Raw genomic sequence first — 20,600 nt, forward strand, 5'->3', positions numbered from 1 at the left:
TGCTGACCTCCAGTTCTGTTCCTTACAAGTCCATCTTCCGTTTAGTTCTCAAAGTAACTAATATTTGCTCCTGCAAATCGGGCAGTGTTATTTCCCAGATGAAAACACTTCAGTGTCCCACTCTGTTTTACACACCTCTAAGTCCTAATCTTTAGTAAGAGTATATACAACCCCAAGCAACACAGACCCTACCCATGCTTCTCTCATACCTCATACCACTTTTTAAATTCCCCCAAACATACCACAGTGTTTCTGCATTTCAGTCCTCTGCTTACACTGTGTCTCCTCGCTCAAAAAACCCCTCTAGTCTCCAAAGTCCAAACAAGCTTTTCCTTGTTTAATTTTGTTGTTTAATTTTCCCTCCCTAATGACTCAGTTTAAAAGTTACCGTTTTCTAAGAAGCCTTTCCATACTTCCCATGTGGATGGTGATTCTCACAAGCAGAAGAACCCACTGGAGGCTTTGTTCAAACACAGATAACTGGGTCCCATCTCCAAAAGGTTCTGATTTAGAAAGTCTGGGGTGGGACCTAAGAATCTGCATTCCAAACAAATTCCCATGTGCTCGCACCATGAGAACCTTTACTCCTCTCGCTACACTCACCTCTTTGTATTCACATTTCCTATTTATATGTTGCTATCCCATGAGCTCCCTGAAGACAGGGGAGCACACTGTCTGACCACAGATCCCATGTGGAATTACTTGGACACTGCCATTACCTAATTACTCCTATTCCATCATTAATGCCATGACTTTATGGTCACCAAAGGCTTACTATCTAGCAGCCACCAGCTCTGCCTTTGTCCCTCCCGATCCAGACAATCACTAAGTCTTGCTGGTTGCCTGGCTTGATCAGTCAGTAGAGCACGTGACTCTTGATCTCTGGGTTGTGAGTTCAAGCCCCACACTGGGCATGGAGCTTACTTAGGAGAAAAAAAAAAAAGAAAGAAAAAGAAAACAGTAGTCACACTCAGTACTAAAGAGAGTACACAGCTTTACTGCTATTGATCCTGCCAGCATCTACCTAAAAACACGAGCAAGTAGCTCCTCTGGCTGGTGTCAAGGCTTTACCTTCATCTGAGCCAGCTGCTGCTGCTGTTGCTGCTGCTGCAACCTCCGGAGAGCTTCTTGCTGCTGCTGCCTCTGGCGCAGTAACTCCTTCTGCCGCTGGAGCTCCAGCTCTTTCCTCTTCCGCTCCTCTTCTTCATGCCGGAGTCGGGCTGCCTCCTCTTCCATTCGCAGCCGGTTCTCCTCTAATCGACGCTGGGCTTCTTCTTCTTCCCGGGCCCATTTTGCAGCCTCCTCTTCCTTCCCAGAAGGAAAAATAAAAGAGAATAAAATTTAATTGTGTTTTTAAAAAGTCCAAGTCAGTTCTGAAGGTTTCTATCAAAAAGCTATAGAAGTAATACAGAAAGCAGAAACTGTTTATGATGACATAAGGCAGAGGTTACGTTTTCCTTTAAAAGGTATTTACAGTAGCTACAAAGGCTTGGCATGCTTACAGGATAACATTTCAGTTTATTTGCTAATTTCTTCATGAAAGTAATGCCATTTTGAACTTCTGTGGCAAGTACTGATCTCTTTAAGAGACAACCACCAACTGCAGCACAATCTTCTGGAGACTGTTCCTATATTGAGGGAGAGCTAGCTTTTCAGGGTGCTGAGCTTGAAAAGCTACCAGGACCTTGCAAGGACAGATTACAGATTAGCAGGAAAGTGTCAACCAGTTCTGGAACCAGAGCAACCTCATAAGACCACTTAATTCCATCCCTGATTCATATCCCCTTGTGGCCCCTAGGTCCTTTGGAACACCTCTCTTCAACCTATCGTCCATCCCTCTACTACTCAGTCCTGTACTTCAGCTCATTGTCCTTCTGCTTTTCTTCAAAACCATTCCAATGTGCCCTCCAGAACTCTCCTCACCCTCCTTCACAGAGTCCGCTTACTCTACCTACAATGTTGTGTTTTTATCCAGATAGCCCATTCCCCTCATTTTCCAAAACTCAGGGCAGTATCAACCACTCTATGAGGACTTTCCTAGCCTTAAGGAGGTAGTCTTCCCCTCTGCCATTTCATTATGTCCAATACCTCACCCTTCTCTGTTTGCTCCTAGTCCACCCATAGCAACAACTATTTCCTATCCAAAAACCATTCCTTTCAGGCTTCGAGGCTCTGTCACCTTCGACATCTACACTGCCATATTTCATTTTTTAAGCTTCCAATACAATGAGGGGCACCCATGTGATATGATTTAGGCCAAAGGGATGTCTGCCGGGAGGCTTCTAGAGAAGGTATTCTTCTAGAGAAGGTATTCTTCTGAAATAAAAGCAGCACAAGAGAAGGCTTATTCCCTTGCAGGCTGCATGGGGCATGGTTCCCAAAACTCCTAATCATGAGGTGAAAAATCTGAAGTCAAAGTAGACCCACCAGAAACAGTAGGCTAGAATTCTGCAGAGGACCTGGATCCCTTATGACATCGCTGAGTTACTACTGCCTTATCTCCTTGATATGGCATTTGTTATTTAAACTATTTTTAGGTGACTATTTTTGTTTTGGAGCTCAAAGCATCCTAACTGTGGCATTAATTTCTTGTACAATCATTACCAACATAGGCTGTGAGCTTAAGGACAGAAACAATTTAAAACTTTCATAGTCCACCAGGAAGTAAGTACCATAACTGGCATATAGTATGCCTTAACTAGGTATGTCAACTGTCAAATGAATAAGCCCAACGATGAGCTGTCATACAATCTACCCTTGAGGCCTATCTACCTCTAACAGTACTGAGGTTGCTCAAAGAGTTTCAATCAAGAATTTAGGGGGCACCTGGGTGGCTCAGTGGGTTGAGCCTCTGCCTTCGGCTCAGGTCATGATCTCAGGGTCCTGGAATCGAGTCCCGCATCGGGCTCTCTGCTCAGTAGGAAGCCTGCTTCCTCCTCTCTCTCTCTGCCTACTTGTGATCTCTCTCTGTGTCAAATAAATAAATAAAATAAAATAAAATAAAAGAATTTAGGCAAAAGCAGGTAATGTCTAGCCTGTGTTGATCTACATGTGTAAGTGTGGACTGACCACAGTGATTTCACACTGTGAAATAACACAATGATTTCACACAAAGAGTACAGTGTGTGGGGAGAAGAGCAATGTTTACAGTGACAGGCACTGCTGCAGCCAAGTGACCAAGGTCTACACCAGCAGTCATTAGTCCTGTTGATAATATGTATTCTTGATAGAGTGTGATGAAAATGGCACTTTGCCTCTTTGTGATCTACTTTCCAAACACCCATAACTCCAGTTTAACTGTGAGAAAAACATCAGATGAATTCCAAGAGAGAGTTACCCTATAACATATGGACCATTATACCTTAAAACTGCCAAAGACCTGAGAGACTGTCATTCAAAGAAGCTGAGGAGACAACTAAATATAATACTGTGGATTTGGGATATGGGAATAGAAAAAGGACATGAGGAAAAAGTTGAGGAAATGTGAAATAACCATGGATTTTAGTTAATAATGCATCAGTAATGGTTTAATGTGACAAATATACCACATTAATGTAAGATAACAACAGAGGAAACCATATTATCATCCAGATTTTTCTGAAAATCTAATATTGCCCTAAAAATAAAGTCTACTAATAAAAAAAAAATCTAAGTTCTTAAACATTACAAGGAAATGCTTTAGGGGTTCTGGCTGCCTGTAGTGGCAGAATGACCGGGCTGGACTAGAACTGCATAGTGCCCATTGTCACACAGCCTGTGAAAACATGAAGCAGCACTGACTGGCACTTTAGGAAAGTGAGAGTACCCTGAGGCAAAAGCAGTCAACCTGCAGGTCTCACATTTGGTTTTTTAAAGGGTAGACCTTCTTTAGATTTCTCTCTGGTATTCTGGGAGGTTTTTGGTTCTTTGATATTTTGTCTGGCTTTTATAATTACCTGTGGAACAGTCATTACAAAAGTCGTAAGAGTCAGTTAGGTCTCTTCTAATAATTTTCAGTAAAGAGGTTATCCTCATATCCAAAACCTTTCTAATCGCAAATCCCTAGCTTCAAAGAAGAAATGAAAAGAGCAAACCATCTATGGTCACCTGCTTGCGTAATAACTCCTCCTGCTTCCGCCTTTCTTCCTCTTCTCTCCTCCTCTCCTCCAGTCTCCTAAGAGCTTCTTCTTGCTGTTGTCTTTCTTCCTCTTCTCGCTGTCGCCTTAATGCAATTTCTTGCTCCCTTTGGCGTCGCAGAGCTTCCTCCTAAATTAAAGAAGGAAAAAAAAAAGTGTGTGTTGGGGGGGAAGAAACTCTGGATCCTGATTAATATATCTCATTATAATTTGAAAAGAAACAGACTGTGCTGCTAAGGTTCTGTAACAGAGCCTTCTTCTTTTTAAATATAAAAAAAATACAACCAAGGGTCTAGAGTAAAAAGTAAAAAGAGCTGGGAAGTAGACATATCAACAATTAAAATAATTTGTATTTAAAGTATTAGTAGTGGGGCACCTGGGTGTTCAGTTGGTTGTCTGACTCTTGATTTTGGCCCAGGTCATGATCTCAGGGTTGAGAGATTAAGCCCCATGCTGGGAGCCATACTAAATGTGGAGTCCACCTGAGAATCTCTCTCTCTCCCCCTTCCCTTCCTCCTCCCTCTCTCTAAAAATAATAATAATAAATAAGATTCTTCCTCTCCCTCTGCCCCATCCCTGCCGCTCCCCTACTAATGCATACACTCTTTTCTCTAAAAAATAAACAAATAAAATAAAATAGTAGCAGTTAAATAGCACTACACTGAGAGTCTATCCCAGTTTCTACATTAGCTATTGCACTTACTAATCAACCCCAGAAAGGGCTACATGAGGCCTGAGGCTTGGTTTCCCTTTGGTACCATTAGTCCTTATCACCCCTTCCCCCCACTCCGCCCCACCAAAATCAACTGAGAACCCAGTACATAGGTCAAATCAACACAGCAACCAGAAATGGCCGGTGTGGTAGAAGTAAGTTCTCTAGTCAAAAGTACTGAGCAAAGCTGTGTATTCTAGAATGTGTTCTGAAAAACAAAGTCTCACATGTCAAGTATAAAGAAAAGGGTCTTGGCTGCTGGGATGTTTCAGTCGGTTAAGTGGCTACCTTTGGCTCAGGTCATGAGCTCAGGGTCCTGGGATGGAGTACCTCATCGGGCTCCCTGCTTGGCAGGGAGCCTGCTTCTCCCTCTCCCTCTGCCCCTCCCCACTGCTTGTGATCTCTCTCTCTCTCTCTCCCCCTCCCTCCCTCAAATAAGTAAAATCTTACAGAAGGGAGGGAGGAGTGTCTCACTGTCAAAATAATTTAGGAAATACTGAGCAACAGAGAATTAAACTGATTTCTTCACTGTACTACTTCTTAGAGCCATTACATGCTAGTGTAGAGAGAGCAACCCTAAGAAACATCAGTAGCTCAAAACTAATCTCAGCACGGACCCTTTTGTTTTTCAGAGTACTTCTTGGGGCCAAAAATGGGTATGAAATGTGAGATGAAGTGGACTTTGGGGCTATTACAGAGTGGACTGTTTCCACTGGGATTTATAAAAATTCCAACAGAAAAGTGGGTCCAGCATATTAACAGAGAATTCCAAAAACTAATATAAACAGCCAAAATGCATGACAACTATTCATCGTCACTGGTTATAAATACTTAAGCAAAAACCTAGTTACTTCCAAAATTTAACTGAAAATATTCAAAAGAAATCAATTCTAGTAATTTACCAGGACTGAAGCAACTACCTCCCAGGGGCCACTACTGGGTCACAGATATTTCTTCTAAAGGAATGGATCTCTTAATGCTCTAATCCCAATCCTACTATTAACTCCCTCTCAAACTCGGACAGACCATCTCCCTAGAACCATGAACGCAGTCAGGGCTAAATCTGGGGTTCGTGTTCTCCGAGGTATACCTGTTTCCTTCGAGCAAGCTCTTCTTCCTCTCGCCTCTTCCTTTCTTCCTCCTGCTGCCTTCGAAGAATTTCCTCCTGTTGTCTCCGCAGTTCTTCCTGCCTCTTGCGTTCCTCCTCTTCCCGTTTTGCCCTCATTTCTGCCTCTCTTCTCTCCTGTTCTAGCTGTGATTATAAGAAAATACTCTTAGAAACCTGAAGCCAAGCACAGAAACACTCCAGCATCACTGACCAGTACCATTAGGAGTAGCTAGAAGATGCAGACACTACACCATTCACAGTGGCTTGCACTTTGAATGAGTGAAACCAGCTCTGGAAGAACTCAGCTCTGGTATGTCGCAGCAGAACAGTGTCATGCTCTTCAAAACTGAATGGACTCTCCCCCAACATTTACCTACCTCCTCATTACCACACCCCATCTCTTAGACATGGGAGAAAGTGACCACCAGGAGTGTAACATCAGAATTTTCTTGGGGTGGCACTTTTGTTCATACCTAAAAGGATTTTTTGATTCGAGATCTATGTCTACAAGGTGTCTGTAGCAATGTTGTAAAGCTGCTAGTGTGAAAAATTATAGAATTCTTTAAAATTCGAAGACCAACCACTTAACAAATTTGTAGTTCCTGGTTACTAGTCCATTCTAGCACCTCGTGTCCATTCTCACTGCCACACGCAGAGTTCAGGCTTTCACTTTCTCACCCGTATCTCTGAAAGTCTCTTACTTGGTTTTCCAGCATCCATTCTGCCCACATTCCTCAGCACATCTTAAGTTCCACCAAAAAAAAATCCTTCCCGGCTAATCTATAACACCATCCTTCACCCTGAAATAAATTCTAAGCCTCTAACAGGACATGTGTAAGGGAACTCGTGACCGGCTTGCCTCATCTTGGCCTCCTCACTCATCACTTATCCCTCAGATGCACAACAACTCCAAGCCAGACCAAACTAGTTGCTTCCTGACCCAGTACATTCTCATGCATTTCTGAGCCTTTACAGGAGCTGTTTCCTTCAGCTGGGATAAAGTCTACTGTTCTTGGGACGCCTGGGTGGCTCAGTTGGTTAAGCAGCTGCCTTCGGCTCAGGTCATGATCCCAGCGTCCTGGGATCGAGTCCCATATCGGGCTCCTTGCTCCGCAGGGAGCCTGCTTCTCCGTCTGACTCTGCCTTCCACTCTGTCTGCCTGTGCTCGCTCTCGCTCACTCTCTCTGACAAATAAATAAAATCTTTAAAAAAAAAAAAAAAAAAAAGTCTACTGTTCTTCAAGTGAAAATGAGTGCATGTACTACAGTCCATCAACAATTCATCATTGGATGAATTGTCATCCAATTCCTGATGCCCACCTCTCCAACTGCATGAGAACAGCTAGCCCATGTGCTTTCCTGACTAACCTGTAACTCTAAGTGTTACCTGCCTGTGTGTCACAGCCCCACTACTCACTTCCATGCACGTGAGCACACACACACACACACTCACACATTCCAGACACAAAAGACTGCAAGTTCCTATTCTTCCCTCATCATCTATGCATTTCCAGCACAAACCACTACAGTACTAGAACACTCTCAAGAATTAGCTGAAATTATGGTCTCTCACTCATTTACGGAGACTGACCGTGACCATGAACCCTTTCTGGGCACTCTAAGGAGACAGTCACTAACTCAGGGGATAAGAACACATTAGGTATAAAATAGGAACCAGATTCTCCCAGAGGTGTAAGAATCCAGAATCATTAAAATGACACGAAGTGCTGATAAGACATCTGCAGCTGGAAAGTACTAAAAACCAGAATTCAAGATTCCCTGCTCCTCCAGAAGATGTGAATGGAACATGGGATCTAATGTTAATGTTGAGCTTTTCAACCCCACATCTGGGGAAGTAAGAAATGTAAACTGACATCACTATATAGATTCAATGTGGGAACTCAAGCCACAGATCAAGGGTTTGATAAATAACGTAGTATGTTTTCGTAGGTCCTAGAATTTGTAATAAGTGTTTATATCATGAATAATGTAATTAAAGTATACATATGATCATAATCAATAATGTGTCAGCAAACCAATTTTAAGTGATTTTAACTTTTCATTTTCATTGTTTGAGGTCTTTTTTGACAGAAGAGGGAAGAGTAAGGATAGAATATGAAATGAATGTGCTTCTCCAGCTAAGTAACAGTAAACTAATAGGAAAAAGTAGAGCTAGCCAGAGAGAGACATCAGTAAACAAATGTCTATATCCTACAGATGGAAAGCACGCACTGCAATGGAAAAAAGCATTTCAGACCTTTGCAGCTTTGGCCTTCTCCATCTGCTGAAGCTGTTCAAGGGCAGGTCCTGGAGTCGTGGTGTCAAGGGGAAGATCCCATACACTACCACCTTCCCAAACTATAAGACAATAAGGGGAAACGTAAAGGATATTGGAGCTTACATACATGATCATATATCCACAAGCATTAATGAAAAAAGCTATTTCCCTGTCCCCGAATGAGCTCCATCATGTGTGTCTGTGCTGCTTTTAGGTAGACTAAACTGCCAGCGGGCTCTGGTTTAAATCAATATCCTTCAACACATCTAGAAGGAAAGAAATTACCAGACATTTGCCAGGAAACTAATTTCATCCTCAAAAACTCTATAAGGAGGCACCTGGGTGGCATCCAACTCTTGATTTCAGCTCAGGTAATGATCTCAGGGTTGTGAGATTGAGCCCTGTCTCCAGCTGCACACTGGGCATGCAACCTGCTTAGGATTCTCTCTTTCCTCCTCCCACTGCCCCTTCCCATTGCCCGCTTTCCCTCTCCCTCTCTTAAAACAAAGAAAGATATTTGTTAATATCCCCCATCTTTATAGATGAATAAACTAAGGGTCAGACATAGTTTTATAACATTCCCAAGGAGACACACCAAGCACATGGCCATGCTAGGATTTAAATCCCAGTGTGTTAGATCCCAAAGCCCACAGTATTTCCAGTAGCTATACAACCTCTTATTGCACACCCAGTAGAGAGAGGGATCAAGAGAGGTATATAACTATGAAACTCAAGAGCACTAAGTAGTAGCACTAAGTAGTGAATATGTTAAAAGCCAGTGAACTGCTCATCTAAAAATTGTTAATGTTACGTTATGTGAATTTCACTTCAAAGATAAAGAAAGAGGTACAGCTGGAGTTGGGGAGGCCTCTGGAAAGGCTGAGCAGGTCTCACAAATGACAATGGGTCCTGCTGACCTGCAAGGCACCACAAGGTCAGATGCAAAAGTATACAAATAGGTAAAGGCTTCTGAGTTTGTTTTCCTACTGCTAGCAAAAGGTTTGCTGATACCACTTGTCAGCATTCTCTATTCCCTATACTCCTATTTCCACATTATAAATCGCTGGTTATATAAAACAAATGGACTATTTGTAAAGAGCCTTGATCATATCATACCCAAAGAAAGAAATCATTTAATAAGGTACTCATAAATAGTTCCCCCCAAATTGGAGAATATTTTCACATCCTAACTGTAAATGACTGCCAAGAAAAAATACGGTACACAGAGCAGAGGAAACTGATGAGGGATGATTATCAGTCCTTTTCCTTCTATAATCCCCAGGATGAGTGTTAGCAAGAGAACTGCCACCTGAAAAGCTCAAGAGTGGGACACCTGGGTGGCTCAGTGGGTTAAAGCCACTGGTTCCTGGGATCAAGCCCTGCATCGGGCTCTCCGCTCAGCGGAGCCTGCTTCCTCCTCTCTCTCCGCCTGCCTCCCTGCCTACCTGTGATCTCTGCCTGTCAAATAAATAAATAAAATCTTAAAAAAAAAAGAAAAGAAAAGCTCAAGGCTGTTAAGAAAAAAAATCCATCAGTGCCTATGGTTCCTGAGAACTGTCAGTACCAACTATAACCTCTTGTAAGGACTATCCACAGTTCAAACCACCTACCTCTGCAGGTATCAAACTTTAAAAACCTTAAGTGTTCCACCAATATCGACTTAAAAAAAAAAAAATCCCAGATCCAAATCTTCTAGTTTGATGCAAAAACATCAGAGAATGAATGAGGCGGGATATTCACTTTAAAGCAGGCTTTTCTCATCCCAAACTTCTGGGTACCTGCAGTGTTTAGCTACATATTAACCCTTCACTCAAAAGAATAGATGTTTTTACTTAAGCTTTTTTTATTTTTCTTTTTCCACTCTGGCTGACAGAAGAAGTCAAAAAACAATTCATAGGACTCTTCCACATTGGTTAGAGCAACATAAAAAGAGTGGTTGATTCAATTTCATGAAATTTATCTAATAAACACTCCTAGCAAATCCTTAACAGTATATTTTCAATGATATGTTCAATCCTTTGCTGTGATCTTTAAAAAAATGAGACTATTTGTTAATATTCAATATAAAATGGCTCAAAAATGGGACACATTTTAAAAAAATTGTATTATAACCTAAGAGTCTAATCTTTGGAGCTACACTGAAAGCCAATCTAAATTTTTACCTGTAGGCTGTGAGGCTGTTGGCTGAAGCTCCCAGATAGAACCAGTATCTGGCACCGACACAGACCTAGTTACTGAAGGAATGATGTTCTGATCAGATATTCTGCAAAAGGGAAATAAAAAAATCAACTTGTTCTTGTCATTTGCAAAAATAGATAAAGAGGAATTTCTACATGATTGGTAGGTTTTCCAGGCTATTTGGCTAGAAAACTCCTTCACTATTTTAACCAAAATGTAATATTTGTTTATTAGAAGAGGAACCAAGATAGAGGCCCAGGCATCACACTTCTGGAATCAAGGTATTAACAAATGTTGATTTCTAGATAATGCATATACCAATGGTCCTATAAAAAATTCAGAATATGTCCACAAGAGCAAAAGAGGCAGCCTGTTATAATCAAAAACCCACAGACCGTAAGTCTAAAGGTCTTCATTTTAGTTCTAGCTCTGAAGTTTTCTGTGTATTATGTCAACCGAGTTCTTTAGCCTCTTGGTGTATCAGTTTATCCATTTGTAAACTGGCATCTTACCACCTAACCTGCCCACCTCACTCGATGGGTTAAGACTTAAAAGACAAATGTGAAAGGTTTTGGTTAAATTGGACAGTAAGGTTTTTAAGAGAGTCATTGATAACTCTGAAGGAAATACAACATGTATTACCTTAAATGATAATCTGAAACTATAGAAATTTAAGACTTTTAGGCATAATTTCCTTTTCCTCAGACTTATCTTAATGGCTTTTGGGTTCTGGAACTTTTACTCTGTGTGGCAGTGTGACTCTCTTTCTTGAGCTCTCACGGGTGAAAGGAAATTAAACTTCTAGACTACAGTTTTTTTGTTGCTGGTTCTGTAAGAATACACTGCTTTTCCAATGTTCTCATTATTCTGTGGTTATTCCAAATTTATCCTCTATGAGTAAAAAGACCAAAACTGCTTTACTGCCAGCTTAATTACAATTTTTAAAAGCTATATTCTGGTTTTACACACAATATACACGTATGTGTTGTGTGGGGGTATTCTGATACCAGAGTTCACACATTATACCAAAATTTCCTTTCTTTTCTTTAATACGCACACACATATGCAATGTGACACATCATGGACTGACCACCAACCTCATTTTCAGAGCCTGGAACTGTTGGAGAAGAAGTGCCAACTGTTGCTGCTGCTGCGAGGATAGGGCTGCTTTCTGTTGTTGAGCCAAAACCTGGGCATATTGTTGTCTTCAAAAAGTAAAATAAAGTATAACCTGTTTATGTACATTTAGTACACTTTACTAAGATACCGAAAGACAAAGGTTTGTCTACCCCCCCCCAAAAGTACCATTGGAAATAGCTATCAAATAAGTTTTAACAATATTTCATGATAAGAATAAGTTACACAGAAAATTCTCTACTTCATTCTAAAAAGAACTGTGAACTTCTAGATAACATGCTCAAAGAGGACAGCAAAAAAAATTGTAAAATGTCAAAAGCTGTCAAACTCTCTGAAAATATCAGAAAGCAAGTGAAAAATAAAAGAGATTTGAACTAATAGTTACTTTCACATGAAACACTTTTTGCAAAAATAAAATCACTTGTATAAAAATTCTCAAAATTTATGTTTCAACTTGGAAAATTTTAGGTTAAGATTTTTTTCTACTGGATCAGAGGTAGACAAATATCTATTAAGAGCCAGACAGCAAGTATTTTCAGCTTTGCAGGCCACATGCAATTATTTAATTCTCCCACTGCACTGCAAAAGGAGCTATAGACAACACACCAACAAACACTTGTGGCTATGTTCTAATAAAATCTCGTTAATGACAATAGGGATCAAACCATTTTGCCAATCTCTGTACCAGATGACAGCAAATCTTACTTCTTCTACTAAAGTGACACATAATCTAAGTAATTCTGCTATCGTTTCACAGCAATGATAACAGCATAAATGTTTACTTCTTTCTTGCCCTCTCATCTATGTTTTTTTCCTCTGTGGCATTCAAAGTTGAGCCATTTAGGAGGCATTTAAGTTCTTAAAATGCTTGTTGTTTCTTGCTTTAGGAGCTAAAGAGCTTGTGAAATTATAGTTATGTGTCATTTTCTGCAAATTTCTGGTATTTAAAAAGACCAAACTCCAAATATATATTGGTAACATGCCACTGGCTAGGTGACTGAAGTATCATAGAAACTTGTAGTCCTCTGCTGTAAAAAGTAAAACTTAGGAGATTATATCTAAAGGCACCTGGGGAGCTCCTGGGAGGCTTAGTTGAGCATCAGACTCCTGGTTTCAATCCCCACCCATCCACCCCTTACCCCTACACTCTCCCTCCCCAACTCTGCACTCAAGAGTGATTCTGTTTGTCCCTCTCCTTCTGCTCCTCCCCCCACTCGTGTGCATTCTCTCTCAAATAAATAAAATCTTCAAAAAAAATTTTTTAAGTAAAGGCATTTTGCAGTGTACCCTACTGCATTACTGCTCTTACTGTATTAAGAACTGCTGGTACTGAAGGTGCTGCATCTGGTACAAGGCCGTGAGCTCCTGCTGTCTGGTCAGTCGTTCCTGGTCCAACTCTCCCTAGTGAAGAGGTAGGGGAAGAAATACCACTGAACAAATTGCAAAAAGCTTAAAAGCCATTTACTACATATTATCTGAAAGCAAACTGAATCTTAGACCTTGACTTCCCACTCTACCTTTATGCCCCAAATGCTCAACTATTACAAAAACTCTTAAAGAGCTAACCATTGCCATCTAGTGGGAAAAGACGGTGTCTGCATTATAAGAGACACCCTTTGGTGGGAAAGGGGTCCTTACTTTAGCTGCTGTTCTCTCCTCCCACCCTTGAAGCTGAATGTTGTACTGTACCCAAGAGTCATTACTATAACTAAAAAATGTATTATTTCCCAATGTTAAAAGAGATCTGTAAACCTGGAGATCATGTAGAAATCAGAGAAATGGGGTAGAACTTTCAGAAAGGAATAAAATTATCTAAAGTTAATGTGGTAGGAATATGACCAGGGCCAGTAATGAATATAGAGAGCAGTGTAGAAGTATATTTTGTTAAAGATGCTGACAAGTTTTACATTAACAGAATATGAAAGAGCTTGCAAAATTTTAACTCCCCACCCCAAAACTAGGTGTTTCTATTGCTACTAATATACCATGAGTTAGACAGGTACCTGGGTAGCTCAGTTAAGTGATGGCCTTTAGCTAAGGTCATGAGGTGGTCCATGGCTGGGATCCAGCCCCACATTAGCCTCTCTGCTCAGCAGAGAGCCTGCTTCTCCCTCTCCCTCTGCCTGCCACTCTGCCTACTTGTACTCTCATTCTCTCACTGTCAAATAAATAAATAGATCTTAAAACATAAATGTATGTGTATATATATAATGAGTAGGAAAAATTGTTTTTTAGTTTGAGTTTCAAATGACATAGCTGGAATTTAAATTCTGAAAAGTTAAAATTGGGAAATTTTAAGCCTTCGGCTCAGGTCATGATCCCAGAGGCCTGGCATCAGGCCCTGCATTGGGCTCCCTGCTCAGCAGGGAACCTGCTTCTCCCTCTCCCACTCCCCCTGCTTGTGTTCCCTTTCTCATTGTGTCTCTGTCAAATAAATAAATAAAATCTTTTTTAAAAAGGTGGGGGGGGTGACATAGATTAGGGCAAATCATTAGTGAATAGTTTATATCTTTACCAAATACAGATTATGCTTTGGAATAAAATACTGGATATACAATTTCTTGGGGTGGAGATCACTTGAAATTCAGAGACATTTTTCTTTCCAATTAAATACTGGAGGATGGAAGCTACACTAGGTTAATCTAAACTTTCTACATTAAAACCTACATTTCAAGGTATATTCATCATCAATGTGAGCTCTCTTATCAGCATTACTCAGGGCAACAGCAGTTAACAGCTGACAGAAGCAGAGTTTGCCATGGTTCTTCCCCTAAAAAGAAGTCAGGAAATGGGCTAGGGCAAACATGCCAAGCTCTAAGGTATGCACTTCTAGCTCTGAAACATGCACGAAAACTCATCCCAATTTCAGAAAAGGGAAATAAAGCACAAACTTGGTATATAAATAAAATGTTTATACAATAATACACAATTAATTTTTCTTTGGATTTATAACAGAAATGTCAGAAATAATTCCCCTCACCTAGGAATCATCACTGTTCTCCAAATTACAGGTGGTCTCAACCCATCAGTGGACAGTGACATCAATTACTGGATCAAGATCAGTATTTATATAAAAAGAAGGGAGGAAGGCAGGGAAGAAAATATGTGCATGGCACAAAATATTTCGTCAAATTTGTTTCACAAATATCCATGTACAGTTATGAATGTACAGAGTACTGATGTAAAACCACTTATTTTACTATGGGCTGTGGCCAAACAATTTTATTGGCCATTGTTCTCACCTATGAATCCCTATGACCGTAAGAGAGTTGTGTCCCATTTATCTTCACCTCGCAAGAACCTACCACAAGGCTAGCACAGGCCCTAACTATGTAGCTGCTGAATAAATCAAAGGTATATGTTACAGCAGTGATCCAGTATTCACACTAAAGGTGTTTGACTATGGCCACTTCTGACTGTGGCAGCCACCCAAGACTCCAACCTAGAGAAGAAAAGCAAGGCACAGATCCGAAGCCCTCCAAAAGGAACTCTACAGGGAGAGGCCCAGAGACAGCTGCAGAGAAGTAAGATTTCCCCTTCAAATGCATTCCAGTGCCAGTATACAAGGGAGGTTACATTATGATCCAATTTTTCGTTAAAAATACTAGTAACTTGGGGTGCCTGGGTGGCTCAGTGGGTTAAAGCCTCTGCCTTCGGCCCAGGTCATGATCTCAGGGTCCTGGGATCAAGCCCCGCATCAGGCTCTCTGCTCAGCAGGGGGCCTGCTTCCTCCTCTCTGCCTACTTGTGATCTTTCTCTCTGTCAAATAAATAAATAAAAATTAAAAAAAAAATACTAGTAACATATTTTTTTTTTAAAGTGTTCAAATTATTCCAAAGCACTAGAATTTTTTGTTAGCAACATTTATTTGCTTTAAGGTAAACCTAAAATTTAGGAACTTTTTGAGTCAGAAAGCAAAAACCAAATAAAGGTAAGGGAAGAGGAAGAGAGGAGAATGTGCATTCTAATTAAAAGCAAAAAAAAAAAAAAAAAAAAAAAAAACACCCCCAAAAAACCCAACTCTATAAGGTCAACCGAATTGAAGCACAGTAGATAAAAGTAAAAGCTCTGAAGTGAGCTTACAAAAATAAGGAGCCTGGGATGCCTGGGTGGCTCAGTTGGTTAAGTGTCTGCCTTCAGCTCAGGTCATGACCCCAGGGTCCTGGAATCAAGTCCCACATTGGGTTCCTGGCTCAGCGGGGAGCCTGCTTCTCTCTCTACCTACTGCTCACCCTGCTTGTGCACACTCTCTCTCTCTGACAAATAAATAAAATTAAAAAAAAAAAAAAAGAAAGAAAGAAAGAAAGAAAGAAAGAAAGAAAGAAAGAAAGAAAGAAAGAAAGAAAGAAAGAAAGAAAGAAAGAAAGAAAAAAAGGAGAAACCAGAACATATAGGACCTGGTAGGCAAAACAGGGTAAGATGTTGTTTTTTTCCACACCTGCTGGAAATCTACTAAATAAAGGATTTTGTTTCTTTAGAATTTGGGCAGGGGTGGGGAGAATGGAGAGGTGGGGGGAGAGTGGTGAACACAGGTATTTGAATTTTGAAAAGATGTTATAGCTGGGTCTGCAATTCAGACTGCCCACTGCTGTTTCAATTACTCTCAAAAGTGCAGTTTCTTCCTCATCAGATCCAACATCTGGGTTGTGTTTACAAAGAGAAGCGAGGGTTTCTGCAGCTAGTATGTATTCTGGGTGAGCTGTAAGGTACTTACCATATGAGGAGGGGGAGCTGGACCGGGAGAGAAAGGAACCCTTCCCCACATTTTCATGATATCACCAAGAGGCTGGAAGCTTTCATCACATGCTCTCTTCACCAATAAAGACATAGTAAAATAGCCCGCCTGAAACCATTCCGCCATCTCCTGATTATTGAAGGGACCTATAATAGCACCAATTAAACAGAAGGGCAATAAAAATCCTTTCAGACTGAAGAGGAAAATAAAATTATTACTTGAATCTGATCCTTATCCAGAGGTACAACTTATTTCAGGTGATACCCATCAAGTTTTTTTTTTAGATATTTTAATGTAATCCATCTGCAAAGTTAGTAAACAGGCTTCTAACTAGTAAAATACAACAGAAATGATTTTGAAATAAGACTTCTGGGGATGGGGCACCTGGGTGGCTCAGTGGGTTAAGCCGCTGCCTTCGGCTCAGGTCATGATCTCAGGGTCCTGGGATCGAGTCTCCCCTCAGCGGGGAGCCTGCTTCCCTCTCTCCCTCTCTGCCTACTTGTGATCTTTCTCTGTCAAATGGATGGGTAAAATCTTAAAAAAAAAAAAAAAAAAAAAGACTTCTGGGGATGCCTGGGTGGCTCTGTTGGTTAAGTGTCTGCCTTCAGAGTTCAGGTCATGATCCCTGGGTCCTGGGACTGAGTCCCACATCAGGCTCCTTGCTCAGCAGGGAGCCTGCTTTTCCTTTTACCCACTGCTCTCCCTGCTTGTGTGTACGCGCGTGCTCGCTCTCTCTCTCTCTCTCTGACAAATAAATAAATAAATTTGGGGGGGAGGGAAGAAATAAGACTTCTGTCTTATTTTAAGGAACATAACTATCTCCATCTCACTCAATCTTTACAAATTCATTTGTCAGAAAAGTATACTAAAACTGAAAAGTATTTTTGTTACACTTTGCATCACTAAGGCATAAGGAATATAAATATGTAAGGCTAAATATAATTTCCTCTAATTTTCATTTTCTGCCAGATAATTAAAGGTTAGCAAAGTATAAAAAATAATCTATTAAATTAAGATAACTTACAATTGATGTACCCAGGTACAACTAAATCTAACTGAGGGTGGGGGTGTAATGACATTCTCTATATGTTTTTACAATTAAAAATCAAACATTTTATATATAAAACTAACAAATACACTCTGATCCCTAACCATGAGTACCAATTACATGGGTCTAGGCAGTGGGAACACAATAGTAAATAAAACAAGTCCCTAGAACATCCAGTTCTGGAAAAATGGAATAGATGTACTTGTCCCTTCTCCTCCTGCTAAATCCAACAAAAGCCCTACATATTATATACCAGAGAAGACTCTGAAGAGTAGAAAGGAGTAGACTTCAGAGCAAAGAAAACTACCAGAGACAGAGGGTTATTACGTATCAGTACAGGGTCAATCCATCAAGAAGACTAAGAAGACACAGCAATCATAAATGTATACACCAAACAAACTGCAAAAATACGTGAATCAAAATCTAAAAAATACCCAATTATATCTGAAGACTTCAACACCATTCTCATGACAACTGACAGAACTAGACAGAAAACGAACAAGATTATAGAGCTCAACAAAACCATCAATCAACAAGGTCCAACTGATTAATTTATAGAATGCTCCAAAGACAGCAAAATACAGTCTTTTCAAGTACCCACAGAACATACAACAAAAAGAACTATAGTCTGGGCCATATATAAATCCCAATAAGAACTAAAATTATATATGGTGTATTTTTCAACCACAATAAAATCAAGCCAGAAATCATTAATAGAAAGGTAACAGGAAAATCTTGAAGCACTCGGAAACTTAACAACACACTTCCAAATTATCCACGAGTAAAAGTGGAAATCTCCTGGGGGCCTGGCTGGCTCAGTCAGAAGAACATATGACTCTTGATCTCAGGATCATGAGCTCAAGCCCCACTTGGGTGTAAAGATTACTTAAACATATTTTTTTCAAAAGTGGAGGTCTCAACAAGAAAAAAACAAAATACACTGGACTGGGGGGGTGCCTGGGTGGCTCAGTCAGTTAAGAGTCCAACTCTTTTTTTTTTTTTTTTAAGATTTTATCTATTTAACAGAGAGAGAGAGAGATCACAAGTAGGCAGAGAGGCAGGCAGAGAGAGGGGGATAAGCAGGCTCCCTGCCAAGGAAGTCTTTAACCCACTGATCCACCCAGGTAACTCCAGCGTCCAACTCTTGATTTTGGCTCAGGTCATGATCTCAGCACTGTGAGATCAATCCCTATGCCAGGATCACATGCTATGCATGGAACCTACTTAAGATTCTCTCTACCTCTTCCTCTGCAGCTTCCTCACCTCTTAAATAAAGGGAGGGGGGCGCCTGGGTGGCTCAGTGGGTTAAAGCCTCTGCCTTCGGTCATGATCCCAGAATCCTGGGATCCAGCCCTGCACTGGGCTCTCTGCTACACAGGGAGCCTGCTTCCTCCTCTCTCTCTCTCTCTCTGCCTGCTTGTGATCTCTGGAATTTTCTGATGTCTGTCAAGTTAAAAAAAAAAGAAAAAAAAAAGGCAGGGGGAGGGGCAGCTGGGTGGCTCAGTCAGTTAGGCAGCTGCCCCTTTGGCTCAAGTCATGATCCCAAGACTCCTTGCTCAGTGGGGAGCCTGTTTCTGTCTCTGCCTGCAGCTCCCCCTGCATGTGCACTCTTTCTCCTCCTCTCTTTCTAACAAATCTTAGAGAAAAAAAGAAAAAAAAAGCATACTAAACTGAATGAAAATGAAAAGGTATGTCTCCAATTTGTTAAAGAAGTATTGAAAGAGAAATTTATGGTATTAAATGCTTACATTAGAAAAGTCTCAAATCAATACTATATAAGCACCCACCCTCAAGACCCTAGAAAAAGGAAAGCAAAATAAACCCTAAGAAGAAGGAAAGAAATAAGAACAGAACTCAATGAAAAAAAAAAAAAAAAAAAAAAAGAACAGAACTCAATGAAACTGAAAAAAAAAACAGTAATGAAAAAAAATCAATGAAACAAAGCAGATTCCTTGAAGAGATGAATAAAAATTAACAAATCTGTAACAAGACTGACAATGACAAAAGAGAAATGAACAAATTACCAACATGAGGAATAAAACAGGGGCTATCACTACAGAACTTGCAAACATCAAAAAGAGAGTAAGGGAATACTCCAAGTAACTCTACCCACACAAATTTGACATCTTAGCTGAAATGGATGAATTCATAAAACACAAAACAAAACAAAACCTACCAAATCAACCCATATTAAATCAGTAATTGTTTTAAATATTTATTTATTTATTTGACAGTGAGAGATCACAAGTAGGCAGAGAGGCGGGCAGAGAGAGAGGAAGGGAAGCAGGCTACCGGCTGAGCAGAAAGCCCAATGTGGGGCTTGATCCCAGGACCCTGAGATCATGACCAGAACCAAAGGCAGCGGCTCAACCCACTGAGCCACCCAGGCGCCCCTTAAATCAGTAATTTAAATAGCCCCTGTAACTATTAGGGATACTGAATTTTAATTTTAAAGTTAAAAAAACAAAAACAAAAACAGGGCATCTGGTTGACTCAATTGGTAGAGCATGTGACTCTGGATCTCAAGGTCATGAGTTCAAGCCTGCCCATGCTGGGCATAGAGCCTACTTTATTATTATTTTTTTCAATAGAGCCTATTATTTAAAAATAATCCCGAAAAGAAGTCCCCAGATGGTTTCAATGGAGAATTCTACAAAACATTTGAAGAAGAGTTAACATCAATTCTAAATAATCTTCCAGAAAATAGGAGAGGGAATAATTCCCAGTTAATTTTATGAAGCTAATTATTATCCTGATACTAAAATCAGACAATGAGGATACCAAAACCACAAAACAACATCCCTCATAAAGACAGACACAAGAATCCTTAACTAAACATTACCTAAAAGGAGCCAGCAATATATAAAAAGTTATAAATCATGACCAAATGGCGTTTATTCCAAGAGTACAAAGCTGGTTCAATATTGAATATGCAATCAATTTAATCCACCAAATCAAAGTTGCTAACGAAGAAAAATAATAAGATCATTTCAACAAATGCAGAAAAAGCATTTGACAAAATCCAATACCCAATGAAACTCTCAAAAACTAAGGTACTTCCTCAACTTCATAAAGAGCATCTATCTATAAAAAGCCAGAAGCTAACATTACACTTAATAATGAGCTCAGCAAGGTCACAGACTAAAGACAAACATCCAAAATTCAATTCTATATAGTAGCAATGAACACAAAGACATTGAAATAAAATTTACAATTACTCAAAAAAAACCAAGGAGATACAAATGGATTAAAGCATATACAGGATATATGCTGAAAACTACAAGTTCATG

At 40.2% G+C, this 20,600-nt stretch overlaps 1 protein-coding gene across 16 annotated transcripts in view; it reads right to left on the reverse strand.

Moving 5' to 3' along the window:
- The window catches only part of GIGYF2 (GRB10 interacting GYF protein 2), a 150,688-nt gene that overhangs the window by 30,968 nt on the left and 99,120 nt on the right, over nucleotides 1-20,600 (reverse strand). For all 16 annotated transcript variants that reach the window (XM_082690613.1, XM_082690611.1, XM_082690609.1 and 13 more), the window contains 8 exons: nucleotides 16,242-16,408; nucleotides 12,837-12,928; nucleotides 11,488-11,595; nucleotides 10,375-10,475; nucleotides 8,192-8,292; nucleotides 5,918-6,079; nucleotides 4,087-4,245; nucleotides 1,072-1,308 (listed from right to left, as the gene is read on the reverse strand). In XM_082690613.1, coding sequence (XP_082546739.1) covers nucleotides 1,072-1,308; nucleotides 4,087-4,245; nucleotides 5,918-6,079; nucleotides 8,192-8,292; nucleotides 10,375-10,475; nucleotides 11,488-11,595; nucleotides 12,837-12,928; nucleotides 16,242-16,408 — 1,127 coding nt within the window. The remainder of the gene's footprint in view (nucleotides 1-1,071; nucleotides 1,309-4,086; nucleotides 4,246-5,917; nucleotides 6,080-8,191; nucleotides 8,293-10,374; nucleotides 10,476-11,487; nucleotides 11,596-12,836; nucleotides 12,929-16,241; nucleotides 16,409-20,600) is intronic.

The sequence above is a fragment of the Mustela nivalis genome, assembly GCF_964662115.1.
Source record: "Mustela nivalis genome assembly, chromosome: 11".
NCBI classification, from domain to species: Eukaryota; Metazoa; Chordata; class Mammalia; order Carnivora; family Mustelidae; genus Mustela; species Mustela nivalis.